The sequence below is a fragment of the Salmo trutta genome, chromosome 19, assembly GCF_901001165.1.
Source record: "Salmo trutta chromosome 19, fSalTru1.1, whole genome shotgun sequence".
Lineage (NCBI taxonomy): Eukaryota > Metazoa > Chordata > Actinopteri > Salmoniformes > Salmonidae > Salmo > Salmo trutta.
In genome coordinates, this window is record NC_042975.1 from 33,813,106 (window position 1) to 33,832,956 (window position 19,851).

General features: G+C 44.8%; 1 protein-coding gene across 8 annotated transcripts in view; it reads left to right on the forward strand.

The window, feature by feature from the left end:
* Positions 1–18,476, forward strand: part of LOC115154383 (nuclear pore complex protein Nup98-Nup96-like) — a 30,830-nt gene extending 12,354 nt beyond the window's left edge. For 7 of the 8 annotated variants that reach the window (XM_029700555.1, XM_029700557.1, XM_029700553.1 and 4 more), the window contains 22 exons: positions 3,887–3,979; positions 4,217–4,354; positions 4,884–5,205; positions 5,476–5,595; positions 5,673–5,832; positions 5,999–6,191; positions 6,279–6,417; positions 6,668–6,845; positions 6,929–7,084; positions 8,545–8,763; positions 8,873–9,002; positions 9,194–9,447; positions 9,855–10,036; positions 12,137–12,369; positions 12,600–12,860; positions 13,064–13,221; positions 13,405–13,688; positions 13,906–14,127; positions 15,907–16,148; positions 16,234–16,388; positions 16,949–17,060; positions 17,137–18,476. In XM_029700555.1, coding sequence (XP_029556415.1) covers positions 3,887–3,979; positions 4,217–4,354; positions 4,884–5,205; positions 5,476–5,595; positions 5,673–5,832; positions 5,999–6,191; positions 6,279–6,417; positions 6,668–6,845; positions 6,929–7,084; positions 8,545–8,763; positions 8,873–9,002; positions 9,194–9,447; positions 9,855–10,036; positions 12,137–12,369; positions 12,600–12,860; positions 13,064–13,221; positions 13,405–13,688; positions 13,906–14,127; positions 15,907–16,148; positions 16,234–16,388; positions 16,949–17,060; positions 17,137–17,315 — 4,130 coding nt within the window. In that variant the 3' untranslated portion in view covers positions 17,316–18,476. Of the gene's footprint in view, positions 1–3,886; positions 3,980–4,216; positions 4,355–4,883; positions 5,206–5,475; positions 5,596–5,672; positions 5,833–5,998; positions 6,192–6,278; positions 6,418–6,667; positions 6,846–6,928; positions 7,085–8,544; positions 8,764–8,872; positions 9,003–9,193; positions 9,448–9,854; positions 10,037–12,136; positions 12,370–12,599; positions 12,861–13,063; positions 13,222–13,404; positions 13,689–13,905; positions 14,128–15,906; positions 16,151–16,233; positions 16,389–16,948; positions 17,061–17,136 lie in introns of those variants that run through there. The other variant, XM_029700560.1, reaches the window with a different exon arrangement.
* The last annotated feature ends 1,375 nt before the right edge of the window (positions 18,477–19,851 follow it).

Consider the following 19,851-nt stretch of genomic DNA (forward strand, 5'->3'; position numbering starts at 1 on the left):
CTACACCACTCAGGAGGCTTACCGTAGCGAGCTTGATTATAGGCCTACATCATGGGCTGGATAGACGCGGTCATAAATCTTCTTTTTTTACATAATTTTTTTTTTTGACATTTAGTAGATGCTCTTATTCAAAGCGGCTTACAGTAGTGAGTGCATACATTCTTCAACATTGAATAATTGCTTTATTTGCCTCAAAATAAATAAGAAATGCATTGTTTGTGCCATCTCTCATAAAGCTGTGATTGAGAATAGCTTATACTTTCATTGTTATTTTTGAAGTTCACAACTTTAGGACAACACTTTTTGTAGGCTAGAATATTTGAGAAATAAGCTACTGTTCATAACTTTAACTAGCCTTAAAGCTTTTATGATAGGCCTAGTAGGAGGATATGTTATTGGCCATTTGGTTTTCAACCTCGCATGGAACCTATGTTATAGGCATTTTTAATGGTCCACATGGATCATTTCTTTCTTAGTAGGGTTGTAATTATTTTCCTATAGGCTATTGATATTGTTTGTTCTCATTATTAGTCCCCTTGCTACCTTATGTTTTTAGGCTATTCAAGTAATTTGTTGAGATGGAACTCTGTTAAATTCATTGTTTAATCGGGAGAAAGGGGGATACCTAGTCAGTTGTACAACTGAATGTGTCTTCTGCATTTAACCCAACCCCTCTGCCATGCATAAAGCAATGAATCCTAGCCTATCAAATGGCGAGAGAATGCAATATAGGTGTTTTTAAAAATATTTTTAACAGCTACAAGATACAGTAGTTAAGGAGTGTACGTTATATAAAAACAATAGGTGTATGCTATAAGCCTAATGGCTATGCATACAACAGAGCGAAAGATATACAATATTTTCTGACTGGATATTTTAGACTGCTTTGGTGTAATTATTATCTAGTTTCTCTGGCCTGCATTTCGCTCTAGTGAATTTCACTTTTTTATTTTACACATTTTCAGCGTGGAACCTATGTTTAGGAGTTATAGCCTAGGCTAACCAAATCTAAATGGCACTAGAAGTTTGCAAAGTAGCCTAAGCGGAAAAAAGATGGGATGCAATTATTCCAAAACGGTAGCTCATTGTTTTTTATTTATTTATTTATTTATTTCACCTTTATTTAACCAGGTAGGCAAGTTGAGAACAAGTTCTCATTTACAATTGCGACCTGGCCAAGATAAAGCAAAGCAGTTCGACAACATACAAAAACACAGAGTTACACATGGAGTAAAACAACATACAATCAATGATGCAGTAGAAAAAAATAAGACTATATACAATGTGAGCAAATTATGTGAGATAATGGAGGTAAAGGCAAAAAAATGCCATGGTGGCAAAGTAAATAAAGTATGGCAAGAAAAACACTGGAATGGTAGATTTGTAGTTTGAAGAAAGTTAAAAGTTAAAATATAAATAATATGGTGCAAAGGAGCAAAATAAAATAAATAAATACAGTAGGGGAAAAGGTAGTAGTTTGGGCTCAATTAAAGATGGGCTATGTACAGGTGCAGAGATCTGTGAGCTGCTCTGACAGCTGGTGCTTAAAGCTAGTGAGGGAGATAAGTGTTTCCAGTTTTAGAGATTTTTGTAGTTCGTTCCAGTCATTGGCAGCTGAGAACTGGAAGGAGAGACGACCAAAGGAGGAGTTGGCTTTAGGGGTGACCAGAGAGATATACCTGCTGGAGCGCGTGCTACAGGTGGGTGCTGCTATGGTGACCAGTGAGCGGAGATAAGGGGGGACTTTACCTAGCAGGGTCTTGTAGATGACCTGGAGTCAATGTGTTTGGCGACGATTTTGAAGTGAAGGCCAGCCAACGAGAGCATACAGGTCGCAGTGGTGGGTTGTATATGGGGCTTTGGTGACAAAACGGATGGCACTGTGATAGACTGCATCCAGCTTGTTGAGTAGGGTATTGGAGGCTATTTTGTAAATGACATCGCCGAAGTCGAGGATTGGTAGGATGGTCAGTTTTACGAGGGTATGTTTGGCAGCATGAGTGAAGGATGCTTTGTTGCGAAATAGGAAGCCAATTCTAGATTTCACTTTGGATTGGAGATGATTGATGTGAGTCTGGAAGGAGAGTTTACAGTCTAACCAGACACCTAGGTATTTGTAGTTGTCCACAAATTCTAAGTTAGAACCATCCAGAGAAGTTATGCTGGATGGGCGGGCAGGTGCAGGCAGCGATCGGTTGAAGAGCATGCATTTAGTTTTACTTGTGTTTAGGAGCAGTTGGAGACCACGGAAGGAGAGTTGAATGGCATTGAAGCTCGTCTGGAGGGTTGTTAACACAGTGTCCAAAGAAGGGCCAGAAGTATACAGAATGGTGTCGTCTGCGTAGAGGTGGATCAGAGATTCACCAGCAGCAAGAGCGACATCATTTATGTATACAGAGAAAAGAGTTGGCCCAAGAATTGAACCCTGTGGTACCCCCATAGAGACTGCCAGAGGTCCAGACAGTAGGCCCTCCGATTTGACACACTGAACTCTGTCAGAGAAGTAGTTGGTGAACCAGGCGACGCAATCGTTTGAGAAACCAAGGCTACTAAGTCTGCCGATGAGGATGTGGTGATTAACAGAGTCAAAAGCTTTGGCCAGGTCAATGAATACGGCAGCACAGTAATGTTTCTTATCGATGGCGGTTACGATGTTGGTGATTGTTGGAACACACATACAGTATTTCCCTACTTCAATCAACTATTCTATTTTGAATTTGTAGTAAAACTAGCATTATTTGGTAAAGAATGTAGCTTGTGTATCTTGTCAACATAACGTTTTTATAGGCATTTATTTCTGTAGCCCTAACGGGAGCTTGTGGGGAACGATTGGAATGCAATTGAGTGAGCCTTAGAGGGGAAAGGGAATTTGAGGAGAAGGACTGTGTTACTTAGCCTTTTTTTTTTACCCTGTAAATGCACATGTACAAATGGAAATTGTCTTCAAGACAAAAAAAAATGTTTGGGGGGGACACACAATTTCACTTGCCCATTCGGGCAGCTACAAAGTAAATTCCACCAAGTAATTTTACAGTATAATCTTATCTATGGTTAAAGATAGTTTTCAAACAGACATCAACTCAATGAATCATTCCCATCCCTATTAGTTTGTGTATCTTGTCTGCAAACTACTGCTTGTCTTTTTTTAGCAAGTTCTGGCCCAAATAAATTGTTGGCCACTAATTTCTAGTTAGCTGGCTAGCTAGCTTGCAAAGTGTCAGAGCAAATGTAGCTAGCTAATACAGCCTGGTACCAGTACTGGTGTAGGCAAAGATGAGCATGTTTGTGCAACGGTACCTTTTAAATCTGAGAGAAATAGGCAAAGCATGAATGTTAGCTAGCTATCTAGATACATGAGGTAAGAATGCGTAATATAACATCTAATTAGGCTCCCCTGGAAACACTGACTAACACTTTGGTTCCTACCCTGTCAATAATTCGTCTCTGGCTTATTCATTCGTTGTCATGTCAAACAACAATGTATTCAAGGTGCTGCCCACTATATTCCAACTAGAATTCGATTAATCATTCTATTTTCCAACAGTTCACCAATTTATTAAGCCTAGATGTTTTGCACATCACGCTGCTCTGTGTGGCACAGTGTGGAAATGTCAAAAATGCAGAAATTCATGAATATGTTTGAAGTTGGATTGAACTTTATAAACAACTGGACTGGAGAAAGCCACTGAAATCACCTTCTAATTACTACTCATAAAGCATATTTAGAACTTTCATTGTTAAAAAATATTAGAGACCGTTATACGGTAAAAACATGAAAAATATTGTGATATGATATTTTGGCCATATCGCCCAGCTCTACTTATAGATGATAGTATTGGCTATGTCAGTGACCATGTTGTTGTTCTTCTTTCTGTGTTGTGTGAAGGTTTTGGACCCACTGCTGCTGCCGGAAGCCTTTTTGGGAACAAGACTGCAGCAGGAGGACTAGGGACCGGCCTGGGAGCCAGCTTTGGAGCAGGTATGAACGGAACAGATGACACTTCCAGAGCACAATAGGCCTGGCATACATATAATGTTAACTTCTCATGTATCATATGGAAGATGATAAATAAACCACAAATGCATCAAATATCCATCACGTAAAAAATAGCAAAAACAAAGACCTGCCTTTTTGGATGTGTTTTATCGGAGTCTTCATTATGTCAGTCATTAGTCTGTGTTTCTCTGAGCGTGTGTGTTCTGTGTTTGTCAACAGTAGGCACTGGCCAGATGTCTCTGTTTGGGAATAACAAGACGCTGGGTTCCACTCTGGGAACAATGGGAGGTTTTGGAGTGCAGGGATTCAGCACAGGAAACAGTACTCTGGGCTTTGGAGCGCCACAACAGCCCGTTGGTAAATACCACTTCCGTCTATCACCACCTCTCTATCCAGTCTGAAGCTCAATGTGAAAGCACATCCCTCGCCTTTTCCTCTAGTACAGTGGTATTCAAACTTTTTCAGCCGGGGCCCTATTCCCCCCCCCCCCCCCCCCCCCCCAATAATTTATTGCGACCCCACCACACCCCAAATCTAATGACACAACCTTACAATCAGATCATTTAGATTTTTACATCAACAAATAAGCTTAAATTCATTGCATTTTTATCACTTATCAAAATGAAAAGAAACCACTGAATACATTTACTCAATACAATTGTATATTTTCAAATTGTTTTTCTCAAAAAACGTTTGTTGTCCCATACAATCTGTACTCTTAATCTCCCCACTGCAGTTTCCCCGCCAGCCCGACTTTGAAAACCACTGCTCTAGTACCTAGTTGTATTACTCTTTTAGTGTACTGAAGAAACTGTCTGGATAGCATTACACAATGTGGTGTGAACTTCCCAATTCTTATGCCTGTTTCACTTGTCTCTCTACTCAGCGGTGACGGACCCTAACGCGGTGGCGGCCCAGCAGGCAGTGCTGCAGCAGCAGATCAATGCTCTGGCCTACTCCCCCTTCGAAGACTCCCCCCTCTTCAGAAACCCCCTCTCTGATCCCAAGAAGAAGGAGGAGCGTCTGAAGCCCACCAATCCGGTGGCCCAGAAGGCGTTGACCACTCCAACTCACTACAAACTGACACCGCGACCTGCGACACGTGTGCGGCCCAAAGCTCTGACATCATCGGGCTCCTCCAAGTCCCAGCTGTTTGATGGGTTGGATGACGATGAGCCTTCTCTCACCAACGGAGCCTTCATGCCCAGGTAGGTGTCTGTATGTGGAAATTCGCTTCTAACTAGTTCACATGTTTCTGTTTCTACTGATTTACTGAATTCAGCTGTTTTCTGTTTTTCTTAACGGATACTAGAACTTGGTTTTCAATAGCTTTTCACCTCTTGTATGTAACGTCTTGTATGAGCTGCATCTATATGCTTCTGTCTGCTGACTGATGTTGGTGTATGGTATCTGATGTGTATGTTAGTTGATCTGTGTATGTTGTCTGATCTATGTTTCTCTGTGGTGTTATAAACTAGGAAGAGCATCAAGAAGCTGGTGCTGAAGAACCTGAATGGCAGCAGCCTGTACAGCAGCCCAATCAACAGAGACTCCGACGACCTGTCCTCTCCACCAGAGTACCCCCTCAACGGACTCGGGTCAGACACACACAGAGTTAACATTTCAAATATTTATCTGTGGAGTGTTGGTTGCTGACCATGTGTCTCACCTACAGTGCCAGTGTGGACGAGGATGATGATGTGAGGGAGGTGGTGGAGGGAGGAGCTGAGGACGACCTGGAGATCAACAAGTTCTACGCCAAGCCCAGCCTGCAGGACACCATTTCAGAGCTCAATGCCCATAGGATGGGGGCTGGGGGCAGGAACGGGCTGGAGGTGAGCTGATAGTAAAAAGGAGTAGACAGACAGTGAATATGGTTGTCTCAAATGACACCTGATTCCCCATAAAGGGCACTTCTTTTTTGGGCCACGCTCCTCAGATAGTGCACTACTTTAGACATTTTTGACATGACTGTTCTGAACCTGCCTCCTCTGATTTCAGGTGAGCAGTGAGGACATATCGCTGGGAGATGACTCCATACAGGCGGAGCGAGTGGAGGAGGGCCCCCCCCACCCTGCAGGTATTGTTCTGGGCCGTGTGGGCTACTACACCATCCCTGCCATGGACGAGCTGGCCAAAATGGTGGACGAAAACGGGGTGTGTGTGGTGGAAAACTTCACCGTGGGCAGAAAAGGTAAGACTCTGGATTGGTCGGGTGGACACTGCTCTTTAAAACATATTGGTCGGTAGCTCACTGCTCTGCTCTCTGATTGGCTCTCAGGTTATGGCTCCGTGTTCTTCCATGGTGAGGTGAATGTGACGGGGCTGAACCTGGATGAGATTGTCCACTTCAGACGTAAAGAGGTCATCGTCTACCTCGACGACAAGAACAAGCCCGCTGAGGGGGAGGGGCTCAACAGGTCAGTGACAGGATGGGACAGGGGCTCTTTCTCCCCTTCACAGTGGGGGCATTGTCATTATCAGTTTCCTTGTAATGCCATCACAGACGTCATAAACTGATTTGACATATATTCTGATAGTGATCACAGCTGAGGCATAACTCAAGTTAATATTCTCCTTATTTCCTCTCCCTTTCTCTCATCCTTTACCACAACTCTTTACTAACCCCATATTATTATCTCTTTCTCCCTCACTCGTCCCCTCTCCCAGGCGAGCAGAGGTGACTCTGGATGGGGTGTGGCCTAATGATAAGACCACCTGTACTCAAATAAAGAGCCCTGAGCGTCTGTCTGAGATGAACTACGAGGGCCGCCTGGAGAACGCCTCACGCAAACAGGGCGCCCGCTTCCTCGAGTACCGCTCCGAGACAGGGTCCTGGGTGTTTGAGGTAAGCATGCCTCGACGCACACAGAGTCTGTGTGAATCAATTTCTCCCTTCCATGTCTAACTCTTCTCTCCCTGTGACTGCAGGTGGCCCATTTCTCTAAGTATGGCCTGCAGGACTCTGACGAGGATGAGGAAGTCCCTCTCAAAGTGGACCCCAAGAAGCTGAAGACGGCAACAAGACTTCCACCAGGGCTGCAGCAGCTGCCTCCCTCCCAGCAGCAGGTGGCACCACAGGCTCAGGTAGACTGAGCAGCACAGTGCGCCCACCCACACTGACAGTCATACTCGCTGCTCTCTACATCACCTGGATGGCCTTAGTCAATATACAACCTAAATATACCTGATTATCTGAACAGAAGCAGTGTTTTCTTTTCGCTACCATTACAACCACATGCAGTGCGTTGGGTCCTCTGCCTATATCTCTGTTTCACCACTCCTATTATGGGTTGTATTCAATAGGTTTCTATGAAAAAGGTTTTACGTTTGGTAGCCCTGGATGATGGTGGTCTCTGCACCCCAATAAGGCTCTTAAACATCAATCTGACATCACATGATGAGATGGGAAACATCCACATGTTCTATTTATCAGTGTTGTGGGAGGTCTGAGTTCTCCTCTCCGCCCAGGTTCATCGGTACCTGAGGTGCCACAACTCATCAATCACAGACAGGAGGTGGGCAGGGTGGATTGCACAAGTCTGTTAGTCCTGGTTAGTGGTTAAGTTCTGTCCCTCACAACCGATTCAGAATGCACACCTTCATCTGTTCTCTAAATCTTAAATATCCTGAGCTTAACATCAACCTGGATCACTAGCAAAGGCATGAAGTAATTGTTGGATTGAAAATAACATGTTTTTAGGGCTAAGTGTTGAATGAGGTTTTTGGATAAAAATAAATCAAACTGACTTAAGGAAATGTTTAACACTGTAGTATTTTTTTTTTTCTTAAATTAAGTTTGTATTGTATAATATTTTTTACCAACTGTTAGTCTCATCTGCTAGGTGTTTAAAGTCAAAATTTACAAACGGTTTAATACTGATTATGGTAACTTCAGAAAACATCACGTTACCATGGTTGTACCTTATTAAAATCCAGTATTAATGCAGAGATGTTAAACCTGAAAAATCTCTTCACAGATTCATAGTTGCTTATGTTTTATCTTTTTTTTGTCAATCAAGCTTTAAAAAAGTTACCAAAGATGAGTGATGTGTGATAACCTGCGGTTCTTAAGCAACTCTGCCAGTCCTGCAGAATATATTCAGGATTAGGTCTTCTGTCTGGTTGAGGGTTTAAGAAACTACAACTACTGCTCTTGGGGTATTATTGGATCAAGCTACGACTTATCTTATTTTGTTAAAACTGCTCCTATATACATCTGTGATATCTGATAATGCTATGAAATAAACGAATTTAAAGATGACACATTCTGCTGGTTTGTCAGACTTGTGTATGTAGGGAAGAATATAATGCTTATTGAGAGTGATGTCCACCATATGTGGTCTTCTAGTCCACACCTGTACCATCTGCTCAGACCAGTGGAGCTCACTGACCTGGAACCAACTGCTCTGAATACAGATACTGACATTTTTACATTTACTTACGTAATCTGATTACACTAAACTGATTTTGTCTGTGTGTCTGTCTCTTCTTGGTGTTTGGCGGCACTTTCCCTGCTGTGTTGTTTGTCGACCCGCTGTGTACAGTCCACAGCAGTGCTGAATCGCGTGTCGGAGGTGGACAGTGATATGGCCGACATTACCCAGGATGCCCCAGGGGAGATCATGTTGGGGGAGGAGGAAGGGGAGAGTTGCATGGGGGAGAAGGGAAGTCGAGTGGGGAATGTGACCCCTACGGAACACGACTCTGTCTCAGCGTCCAGTCAGATCGCCTCCTCGCTGGGGATCAACCCTCACACACTGCAGGTAACATACTACTGTACACCCTCATGCTCCACTTGTTTAATGGTGTGGGTGGGTGGTGTTTTTTCCCTCACTCACTTCATGACCGTAGCATGTGTTTCTCTTTTCTCAGATTATGAAGGCATCCCTGTTTGCTGAGGACGAGGATGGTGACATGTTCCAGGAGCAGGGAGGGATGACAAGTTCTCTAGACGTGGCCTCTCCTCGCATCCACCTGCCTGGCACGCAGGGCAGGCCCTCCAGTAAGTATCTCACACACAGCCCAAACACTGATTTATACCCTCACAAACAGTCACCATCCTTTACTTACAGACCCTAACAGGCCTAAAATGCTAATATAGCAGTCCTTCTGAATGAAGCTTTACTATTGGATGAATTAAAGGTGGTTTACTTGGATTGTGTTCATTGAGCTCCCCCCTTGCTTTCTCTCCAGTCGGTGGTCTCCTGCAGACTCGTTTCAGCGGTGCCGGTCTCTTCTTTCAGCTGCCTGACGTGCCCTTCGGTGGGGGCCTTCCCGGCAGGCTGTCCATGTCTCGGGTGTCGCCGGCGGTGCCTGAGTCGTCGCGGGTCTCCCCCTGGCCCTCTTTTCTTTTGCCAGCCCCACCGGCCGAGGCCACTGTACGGACAGTAGGGGCTCGGCGCCTGGGGGGACCTGTGGACCCAGAGAACTCAGTCACACTGGGGAAGGTATTGATAGAAATAAAGCTAATGTATTACATTTCCTGGAACTTTCCCCAAATTCCCAGGTTTTTCCAAAACTCCTGGTTGGAAGATTAACAGAATTAAGAGGGACTAAGTAGGAAATCTGGAATCCTCCAACCAGGATTTCTGGAAAACCTGGGAATTTGGGGAAAGTTACTGGAATTTTTGCTAGACACTTCATCATACAATTGTAATAGTTAAGAGTTGAAATATCAGGTACAGTAGACTGATTTACACAAGGATACATTCAGATGTACATGGGGCAAAGAAATGAAACTTACATCAAGAACATTGAGATTTGCTGGATAATTTTAATGATTCCACTGTTTATTATGTGTGAATTGGGCTGTAAAGTACGGGTTGTTGTAATCAATCCATTCCCATCCATCCAGGGACGTCTTCTGATGGATGCGGCTTTGTTCACGGGCCGGTCATTTCGGGTGGGCTGGGGTCCTGGCTGGACTCTGGTCCACTGTGGAGACGGGCTAAGTGGGGCTGGGGACAAGGAGCAGGACCACGGAGACACAGGAGCTGCAGGCTTTGGATTCCTGCCCAAACCTGCCAAGAGTAGACAGTAAGCAACACACACACACCAGACCACTGTCATCAGACCACTTGACCCGCAGCATACCTCCATGCATCCCACTGCTGGCTTGCCTCTGAAGTTAAAACCTCTTACATCTACACGTTCCGCTAGCGGAACGTCTGCTCCAATATCCAATGATGGGCGGGGCGCGAAATACAAACTCCTCTAAAATCCGAAAACTTCCACTTTTCAAACATATGACTATTTTACAGCTATTTAAAGACAAGACTCTCCTTTATCTAACCACACTGTCCGATTTCAAAAAGGCTTTACAGCGAAAGCAAAACATTAGATTATGTCAGCAGAGTACCCAGCCAGAAATAATCAGACACCCATTTTTCAAGCTAGCATATAATGTCACAAAAAACAAAACCACAGCTAAATGCAGCACTAACCTTTTATGATCTTCATCAGATGACACACCTAGGACATTATGTTATACAATACATGCATGTCTGTTCAATCAAGTTCATATTTATATCAAAAACCAGCTTTTTACATTAGCATGTGACGTTCAGAACTAGCATTCCCACCGAACACTTCCGGTGAATTTACTAAATTACTCACGATAAACGTTAACAAAAAGCATAACAATTATTTTAAGAATTATAGATATAGAACTCCTCTATGAACTCTATGTCCGATTTTTTTAAAATAGCTTTTCGGATGAAGCACATTTTGCAATATTCTAAGTACATAGCCCAGCCATCACGGGCTAGCTATTTAGACACCCACCCAGTTTAGCCTTCACCAAAATCACATTTCCTATAAGAAAAATGTTCTTACCTTTCCTGTTCTTCGTCAGAATGCACTCCCAGGACTTCTACTTCAATAACAAATGTAGGTTTGGTCCCAAATAATCCATCGTTATGTTCCATCAACGACGTTTTGTTCGTGCGTTCTAGACACTATCCCAACGCTAAATCACGGTCACGAGCATGGCGCAGAATGTGACAAAAAAATTCTAAATATTCCATTACCGTACTTCGAAGCATGTCAACCGCTGTTTAAAACCAATTTTTATGCAATTTATCTCGTAGAAAAGCGATAGTATTCCGACCGGGAAGGCGCATGCCTGTAAACTGAGGGAAAAACCGAAAGCCGGGGGCGGGGCGGGTCGCGAGCGTAAGGCTTACTCCACTGAGAGACCACTTAGCTTTTGCTCTCCTTTGTTTCAGCCAGGGCTTTGAATTACGTCATTCCTGTTTTTCCCGGCCTCTGAGACCCCATTGGAGCCGTGGGAAGTGTCACGTAACAGCAGAGATCCTTAGTTTTTGGAAGAGATGTCAAAGAAAGCAAATAAATGGTCAGACAGGGTACTTCCTGAACAGAACCATCTCAGGTTTTTGCCTGCCATAGGAGTTCTGTTATACACACAGACACCATTCAAACAGTTTTAGAAACTTTGGAGTGTTTTCTCTCCAAAGCTAATAATTATATGCATATTCTAGTTTCTGGGCAGGACTAATAATCAGATTAAATCGGGTACGTTTTTTATCCAGCTGTGAAAATACTGCCCCCTAGCCATAAGAGGCTAAGCAGGGTTGGTCCTGGTCAGTCCCTGACTGTGAGACCAGATGCTGCTCGAAATGGTGTTGGAGGGCCAATAGGAGGCACTCTTTCCTCTGGTCTTAAAAAATGCCCCAGGGCAGTGATAGGGTACATTGCCCTGTGTAGGGTGCCATCTTTCAGATGGGACGTTAAACGGGTGTCCTAACTCTGTGGTCACTAAAGATCCCATGGCACTTATCGTAAGAGTATTGTTAACCTGGGTGTCCTAGCTAAATTCCCAATCTGGCCCTCATACCATCATGGTCACCTAATCATCCCCAGCTTCCAATTTGGCTCTTCTCTCCCCTGTAAGCATTCCCCAGGTTGTTGCTGTAAATGAGAATTTGGTCTGTCAACTTTCTAGTAAAATAAGGGTTAAATAAATAAATCTACACAGTAGGAGTGTGGGAATTGGATCCAGACTTGTATGAAAGGAGTGTTTGAGGTTTGTTTAGAGAGATTGAAAATAAATAAAGCCTAAACATTCCTCCTTCCTCTCCTCTATATCCATCTTTCTCCCCATCTTTCACTGTACAGACTGTCAGACAGTCCATTCAAGGTGGTGATCGAGCAGGTGGTTGGTCTGGAGCCGCGGGACAGTGAGGAGAGCCAGGCGGTGTACCAGCGGCCCCTGGAGATCAGCCTGAAGCACAGCAGCATCAGTACAGAGGGGGCCTGCCCCTTCATCCAGCCCCAGAGCGGTGTGGCCGCCCTGCACGAGTACGCAGAGTGGATTAATGACCTCAACCAGGAGGCTGGTGCTGGAGATGGTAAGAGAGGCAACACACACACATACACACACACACACACACACACACACACACGATGGTAGATGGTGCACATTCATTATTGGTCCAATTCCAAAACTTCCCTTTTATTCTGACATCACCCCTGTATATTTCTGTTTTAATCCTCTCCCATGGCGATCTCGATGTGTTGAGATATATATAAAAAATATATGCTTGCTAATGCTATCCTCTTTATGTCCATCTCCCTGTAGCAGTCCTGGGTCACTGGGCTCAGGTGTGGACTCTGTGTGAGGCCCTATGGGGCCGACGGTATTCGGCAGGGCCTGGTACCAGTGACTACCTGCAGCAGATGGAGAGGAGAAGGAGCTTCTCAGCCTGGCTGTCCCACAGTGCCACCCAGAGGATCGAGCAGGAAGTGGGCCTGAACCATGGGGGAGGAAACGTGGAGGCCATCTTTAGCTACCTGACTGGACACCGGATCAGTGACGCCTGCAGGCTGGCTCAGAAGAGTGGTGAGGAGAGGGGGGATTGGAGGGGTGACAGAGGTGGGGGGGATTAGAAATTGAGGGGATGTTGAGGAAGGAAGGGAGATTGGATGGATGGATGGAGGAGGGGAGGGGTAGGAAGCTAAACCCTGCTGCATACAAGTGGTGTCTTACGAAACCGTTGGGACAGGTTCTAGGATCTCATTAAGTTGTCTTAAACCTGTGTGTAGGGGACCACCGTCTCTCCCTGCTGCTGTCCCAGGCGGTGGGCTCTCAGTACGGCCGGGAGCTGCTTGCACTGCAGCTTGGAGACTGGAACAGGATGCAGACAGACGCTTTCCTGCCGGAGGAGAGGCTACGGATCTTTGCCCTTCTCGCTGGGAAACCTGTAAGTAACTGTGTGTCCAGCTGTTGCCGTTCGTTGTGTTCAGACCGCCATTAACTGGATTGGTGTGTGTGTGTGTGTGTGTGTGTGTGTGTGTGGTGTGTGTAGGTTTTGCAATCCACATCATTTGTTGGAAAATACATTAATGATAAATGTTTTCTGAGCTGTATGTACTGGTCTCTCTAGGTGTGGCAGTCTACAGACTGTGTGGTGAACGTGTGTTCAGAACTAGACTGGAAGCGTTGTATGGCGGTCCACCTGTGGTACATGCTGCCTCCCACCGCCTCCATTGCTGAAGCCCTGGCCAAGTACGAGGCTGCCTTCCAGGGCTCTGCTGAGGGTCAGAAGTACGCCTGCGCCCCCCTGCCCCCCTACCTCAACCAATCAGACCAGCCGGACATGGAGGAGGAAGAGTCTAAACGGACGCTTTACGATATCTGCTTCCACCTGCTCAAACTCTACAGCGACAGGTACTACTACACTACCCACAACACACTGCGCCTACATACACTTCCCACAATGCACTGTATATGTTTCTCAAAATAAATAATTTTGCTTTACTAAGGGGTGGAGTGGGGCTGTAGGTTTCTCTGACTATAACTAATCCTACGTTTATTATTATTATTCTCAAGCAGATTTAACTACCTCTAGAGTCGGGTTTAAGTGATGGCTCCCTCTCCCTCCCAGGCACTACAGCCTGCAGCAGTTGTTGGACCCCCTGGCGGTGACGTGGAAGCGTCTTGACTACCGTCTGAGCTGGCACCTGTGGTCGGTCCTGCAGGCGCTGCACTACACACACCTCAGCCCCGCCCGACAGGGCCTCATACACACCAGCTATGCTGCCCAGCTGGAGAGTGCTGGCCTCTGGGACATGGCCATCTACGTACTGCTGCACATACCTGACAACACGTACGTACACTACATGACCAAAAGTATGTGGACACCTGCTTGTCGAACATTTCATTCCAATATCATGGGCATTAATATGGAGTTGGTCCCCCCTTTGCTACTGTAACAGCCTCCACTCTTCTGGGAAGGCTTTCCACTAGATGTTGGAACATTGCTGCGGGGACTTGCTTCCATTCAGCCACGAGCATTAGTGAGGTCGGGTACTGATGTTAGGCGATTAGGCCTGGCTCGCAGTCTGCATTCTAATTCATCCCAAAGGTGTTCAATGAGGTTGAGGTCAGAGCTCTGTGCAGGCCAGTCAAGTTCTTCCACACCAATCTTATTTCTGAATGGACCTCGCTTTGTGCATTTGGGCATTGTCATGCTGAAACAGCAAAGGGCCTTTCCCAAACAAAGTATGCTGTAGCATTAAGCTTTCCCTTCACTGGAACTAAGAGGCCTAGCTCAAACCATGAAAAACAGCCCCAGACCATTATTCCTCCTCCCCTAAACTTTATAGTTGGCACTATGCATTGGGGCAGGTAGCGTTCTCCTGGCATCCGCCAAACCCAGATTCGTCCGTCTGACTTCCAAATGGTGAAGTGTGATTTATCACTCCAGAGAGCACATTTTCCACTGCTCCGGAGTCAATGGTGGCGAGCTTTACACCACTCCAGCCGACCCTTGGCATTACGCATGGTAATCTTAGGCTTGTGTGCGGCTACTCGTCCATTTTATTTTTATTTTACCTTCATTTAACCAGGTAAGCTAGTTGAGAACAAGTTCCCATGGAAACCCATTTCATGAAGCTCCTGACTAACAGTTCTTGTGCTGATGTTGCTTCCAGAGGCAGTTTGGGAACTCTGTAGTGAGTGTTGCAACCAGGGACGGACTATTTTTATGCTCTTCAGCGGTCCCGTTTTGAGGTTGTATGGCCTACCACTTCGCAGCTGTGCCGTTGTTGCTCCTAGTTGTTTCCACTTCACAATAACAGCTTAGTTGACCAGTGCAGAAATTTGACAAACTGACTTGTTGGAAAGGTGGCAATCCTATGACGGTGCCACGTTGAACATAAGAGTTCTTCAGTAAGGCCATTCTACTACCAATGTTTATCTATGGAGATTGCATGGCTGTGTGCTCAATTTTATACACCTGTCAGCAAAGGGTGTGGCTGAAATAGCTGAAGCCACTAATTTGTGTGTGTGTGTGTGTGTGTGTGTGTTAATGTATTACACTCATACAGACATGTGGTTTGCTTATTAGGGAAAGGGGTATACCTAGTTAGTTGTACAACTGAAATGTGTCTTCTGCATTTAACCCAACCCCTCTGAATCAGAGGTGCTGGGGGCTGCCTTAATCGACATCCACATCTTCGGTGCCCAGGGAACAGTGGGTTAACCGCCTTGCTCGGGGGAAGAATGACACATTTTTACCTTGTCAGCTTTAGAGGTTTGATCAAGTAACCTTTCGGTTGTTGGCCCAATGATCCTACCCGCCAGGCTACTTGACGCCTAGTCATGAGGAAGGTTAAGTTGAGGAGAATTTGAGGGTCAGTGCTCTCAGCAGATGGGCTGATAAGGATTCATCATAATCTCACAAGTGCTACTGTGACCAGCTGGGTTCAAAGTTCAAACCCGACTCATCTGAGCAATGTGTTAGCCCTCTGTGCTCGGTGAGCTAAAGGAAGTAATAATGTCTCAGGAAAGCTTACACATTACGTGAGCAAGCACTGTTGGAGAACTTAAAACATGTTAGCTTGTAAAGTCCGATGAAGTTAACATGTCTTTCTCCTCTGTCCAGGCTGCGTGAGCGGGCGGTGAGGGAGATGCTGCAGCTGCACTGCCCCCTGCTGGAGACGGAGGAGTCTGCCACGAAAGAGCACTTTCTCACAGAGAGACTACTGATCCCAGGACAGTGGCTCCACCAGGCCAAAGCTACCAGAGCCAGAAGAGACACAAACAGACATGGAGAGGCCCTTCACCTGTACAGAGCAGGACACTGGAACCTCTGCCACAGTCTGGTCATACAGCACCTTGCCTCAGGTGTGCATGTAAACACACACACACACACACACACGCAGACAACCTCTAACCCTGTTCCCCTGTCTCTGTGCGATTCCCCCTGTAGATTGCATCATTAATGATAACCATGAGTACCTCTTGGAGTTCTTGGAGGGGCTTGCAGTTCCTGAGCGCAGTGCTGTGATCCAGGACTGGGACACGGCAGGCAGAGTCTACCTGGACTACATCAGAGTCATACAGACCCTACACGCCATACAACAGGTACGTGTGTCTGTCTGGACTAGACTACAACAGACATGCATACCATACTGAGTTTGGGGGATTTTGTCTCCGCACTAAAGATTTCTAACCCCCAAATCTAAATTTGTCTGTTATATTGTCCTAAATCTGTTGAGCTAGCTGTAGCCATGTGCCGTCATGATTCCCAAAAGACACAGAAAAATGTCGTCACCACAATATCCCAGCTCAATTAACCTAAAATTCACCTTGAAATTTGCAAAATAATCAGCACGTGTCCAGACATTTGAAAGCTAGTCCCACAGCGCATCAGCTAGCGTCCACTTGTCTGTCGTCTTCATTATGTTGACTCCATTACTGTTAATTATGTTAGCCAATTATAAGTGCTGCTAATCTCCTGATTATTTATCTCTGTCATATACAGATGGACAATAGTGGCTATGAGCTGGAGCACTCGCACATTTAGGTGTCTTTTGGCATGTTAATGGGAGAGTGTTTTTACTGTGTACTCAGATTAACATTGCTGTTTATCAGCTGGAATGGTATATTAATGAGTCTCTCTCTCTCTCTGTGTGTGTGTTCAGATGGACAGTACTGGTTATGAGCTGGAGAGTCTACACACTGAGGTGGCATCACTCTGCAGCAGGATAGAGCTCCTCCCTTGCTCCACCGCCAAGGACCGCCTCGCCCAATCAGGTGAGGAGATCAAGCTGTCTGCTTTAGTGTGTGTGTTCCTATATCTATCTAACCCTGTTCTCTCTCCTGTCTCCAGAGATGGCCAAGCGTGTGGCTAACATCCTGCGTGTGGTGTTGAGTCTGCAGCAGGGTGGCGAGATCCCCTTGTCCCAGCTTGCGTCCAACATCGGCCGTCTGCCCATGCCCGAGGACTATGCTCTCGAGGAGCTCCGCAGTCTCACCCAATCATACCTGAGACAGCTCATTGTCAGCTAATGATCTGCCCCCTGCCCAATAGCAACTGAGGTAGTTTGTTGGAAGCCAATGAGAACAGTGGGGGTAGGAGGGGACTATCTGGGACAGTTTAGTAGAACTACTGGGGTTTGGTTGAGAATGCAGCGATGGACTTGAAGTGTGCTCCTTTGGGACTTTGGTTTCTCCTGAAGAAAGTGGCACAAGATTATTGGATGAAGCATTCCTGTGTGTGTGTGTGTGTGTGTGGAAATGAATGACTTGCAAGTTTTCTTTTTTTTTTTTTTTGTATAGCTCTGTTGTACTTAGTTTTGTGTAAGATGTGTTTAAATATTGAACTGCTGAACCCTCCTAATACTCACCTTTCCCAACTGTGTCCCTTTAAACAGGGTCAAATCTCATTGGCTGGTGTGTGTACCGCCAGTATAAATGCTTTCTGCAAACTGTTTGTTTGACTTGTTTTACAGCAACGTGGAAACTTAAAAGTCATTATAGTAAGATTGGTTAGGGAGCTGTCAGGGATGAACTGTCAATATGTGTATACATGGGGAAGATCTGTCTAGCTGAAAATGGAGGAGACTCATGTAATATTGTTCAAATAGCAGGCTTGAAATGAACAATTCTTGTTTTTGGATACCAAAAGACAGAGAAAATGTAAAATGAGAATGGATAAAGTTATATTTTTGTAGGTTTTTTTGTATATTGGCTGAAACTGAGTATGTGTGTAGTGTATTGGAATGGAATCTAACTAGCACTTCATCACATATGTTTCAGATTTCTATTTTATGGGGGACTACCAGAGCTGTTTTTTGTAATCAGTGATCCAACAATAGTTTGTTTTTAATGAGCCAATCCATTTTCACTGGTCTTTGCAAGGAGTTTGAAAGATATTTTAAATATCATTTACAAGTCCTTGGTGTTACCTTCAGTCACACACCCTCCATTCTCATCCTTTGTTCCCCTTACTCTCTAGTTTCTGTATTTAGATTTTTCAGGAGAAATGTACTTATTGATTGTTGTGCTGCTGCCGCAGTATATTTTGGGTGGGAGACCGCTCCGCTCGCGCACAGTGCCTTTTACGAGGAGGGTCTCCGGACTTCTGTTGCTGCCGTTGCTTTGTGCACGATTGTGATGGTGATAAGATTTTTATTAGTCTGAATAAAATGCATTCTATTTTGTCCTGAATTGTATTCAACAATTATGTGCAATACTATACCTTTACTCATGCTCTCTGTATCAGATCTGGAATCCCTCACTAGGTTTATTTTTAGTCATTGTCATACCACCATTCTTCTCTAGGCTGTTCGTCTTCTGTATCGGACAGAATCTGCATTTACTTTCTGTTTTTAAAAGACCTAATGCATTTTTATAGTGCTTGCCTTTCTCCAGATGAAGTGCCTTGCTTACATTATGTTACAATGAACAGGGTTGCTGAGTGGGACCATGCGTGTCGATGGATGGACGGATGCGTTAAGTACCTGCCACCTGACGTGTCCACGGTACAAGCAGCTTTAGGTACCATTACATTGAACTCGGACAAGTGGCCTACCTTCTCTGTTCAATTATTCACATCACCTGCCCTTCCTTGCAGATGCATCTTTAAAAACCTAATGGCGTGTTTTCCTCTTATGTTACAGAAATTATGGAGTCAGTGCCAGTTGGACTCTTCTCTGGTGCCCCGTGTTATGTCTTTGGAGTTTGTTTCAAATGGATTTACAGTATTGCATGTAACCTACCAGTCATTTGTTCTGCACATTATTACAGTGCCTTCAGAAAGTATTTGTACCCAATGACTTATTCCACAATTTATTGTTAAAGCCTGAATTCAAAATGGATGAAAATAGATTTAGCTTCTCTCCCATTACACTCAATACCCCATAATGACAGTGAGAACTAGATATGACCTTGTGTTTTAGGTGATTGTCCTGCTGAAAGGTGTCTCTGGTGAAAAGCAGACGGAACAAGGTTTTCCTCTAGGATTTTGTCTGTGCTTAGCTCCATTACTTTTCATCCTGGAAAAACTCCCCAGTCCTTAACAACTACAAGCATACACATGACATGATGCAGCCACCACTATTCTTGAAAGAAAATGGAACTCAGTAATGTATTGTATTTGCCCCAAACATAACACTTTTGTATTCAGGACAAAAAGTAAATTGCTTTGCTGCATTTTTTGCAGAATTACTTTAGTGCCTTGTTGCAAACAGGATGCATGTTTTGGAATGTTTTTATTCTCTACATCAGGGGTGTCAAACTAATTCCATGGAGGGTCTAGTGTCTGTTGGTTTTAGTTTTTTCCTTTCAATTAAGGCCTAAACAACCGGGTGAGGAGAGTTCCTTACTAATTAGTGACCTTAATTCATCAATCAAGTACAAGGGAAGAGCGAAAACCACAGACATTCAGCCCTCTGTGGAATGACACTACAGGCTTCTTTCCTTTCACGCTGTCAATTATGTTAGTATAGCGTAGTAACTACAATGGTGTTCATCCATCTGCAGTTTTCTCCTATCACACCCATTAAACTCTTTCCTTCCTCTTTGGCAACTGAGTTAGGAAGGA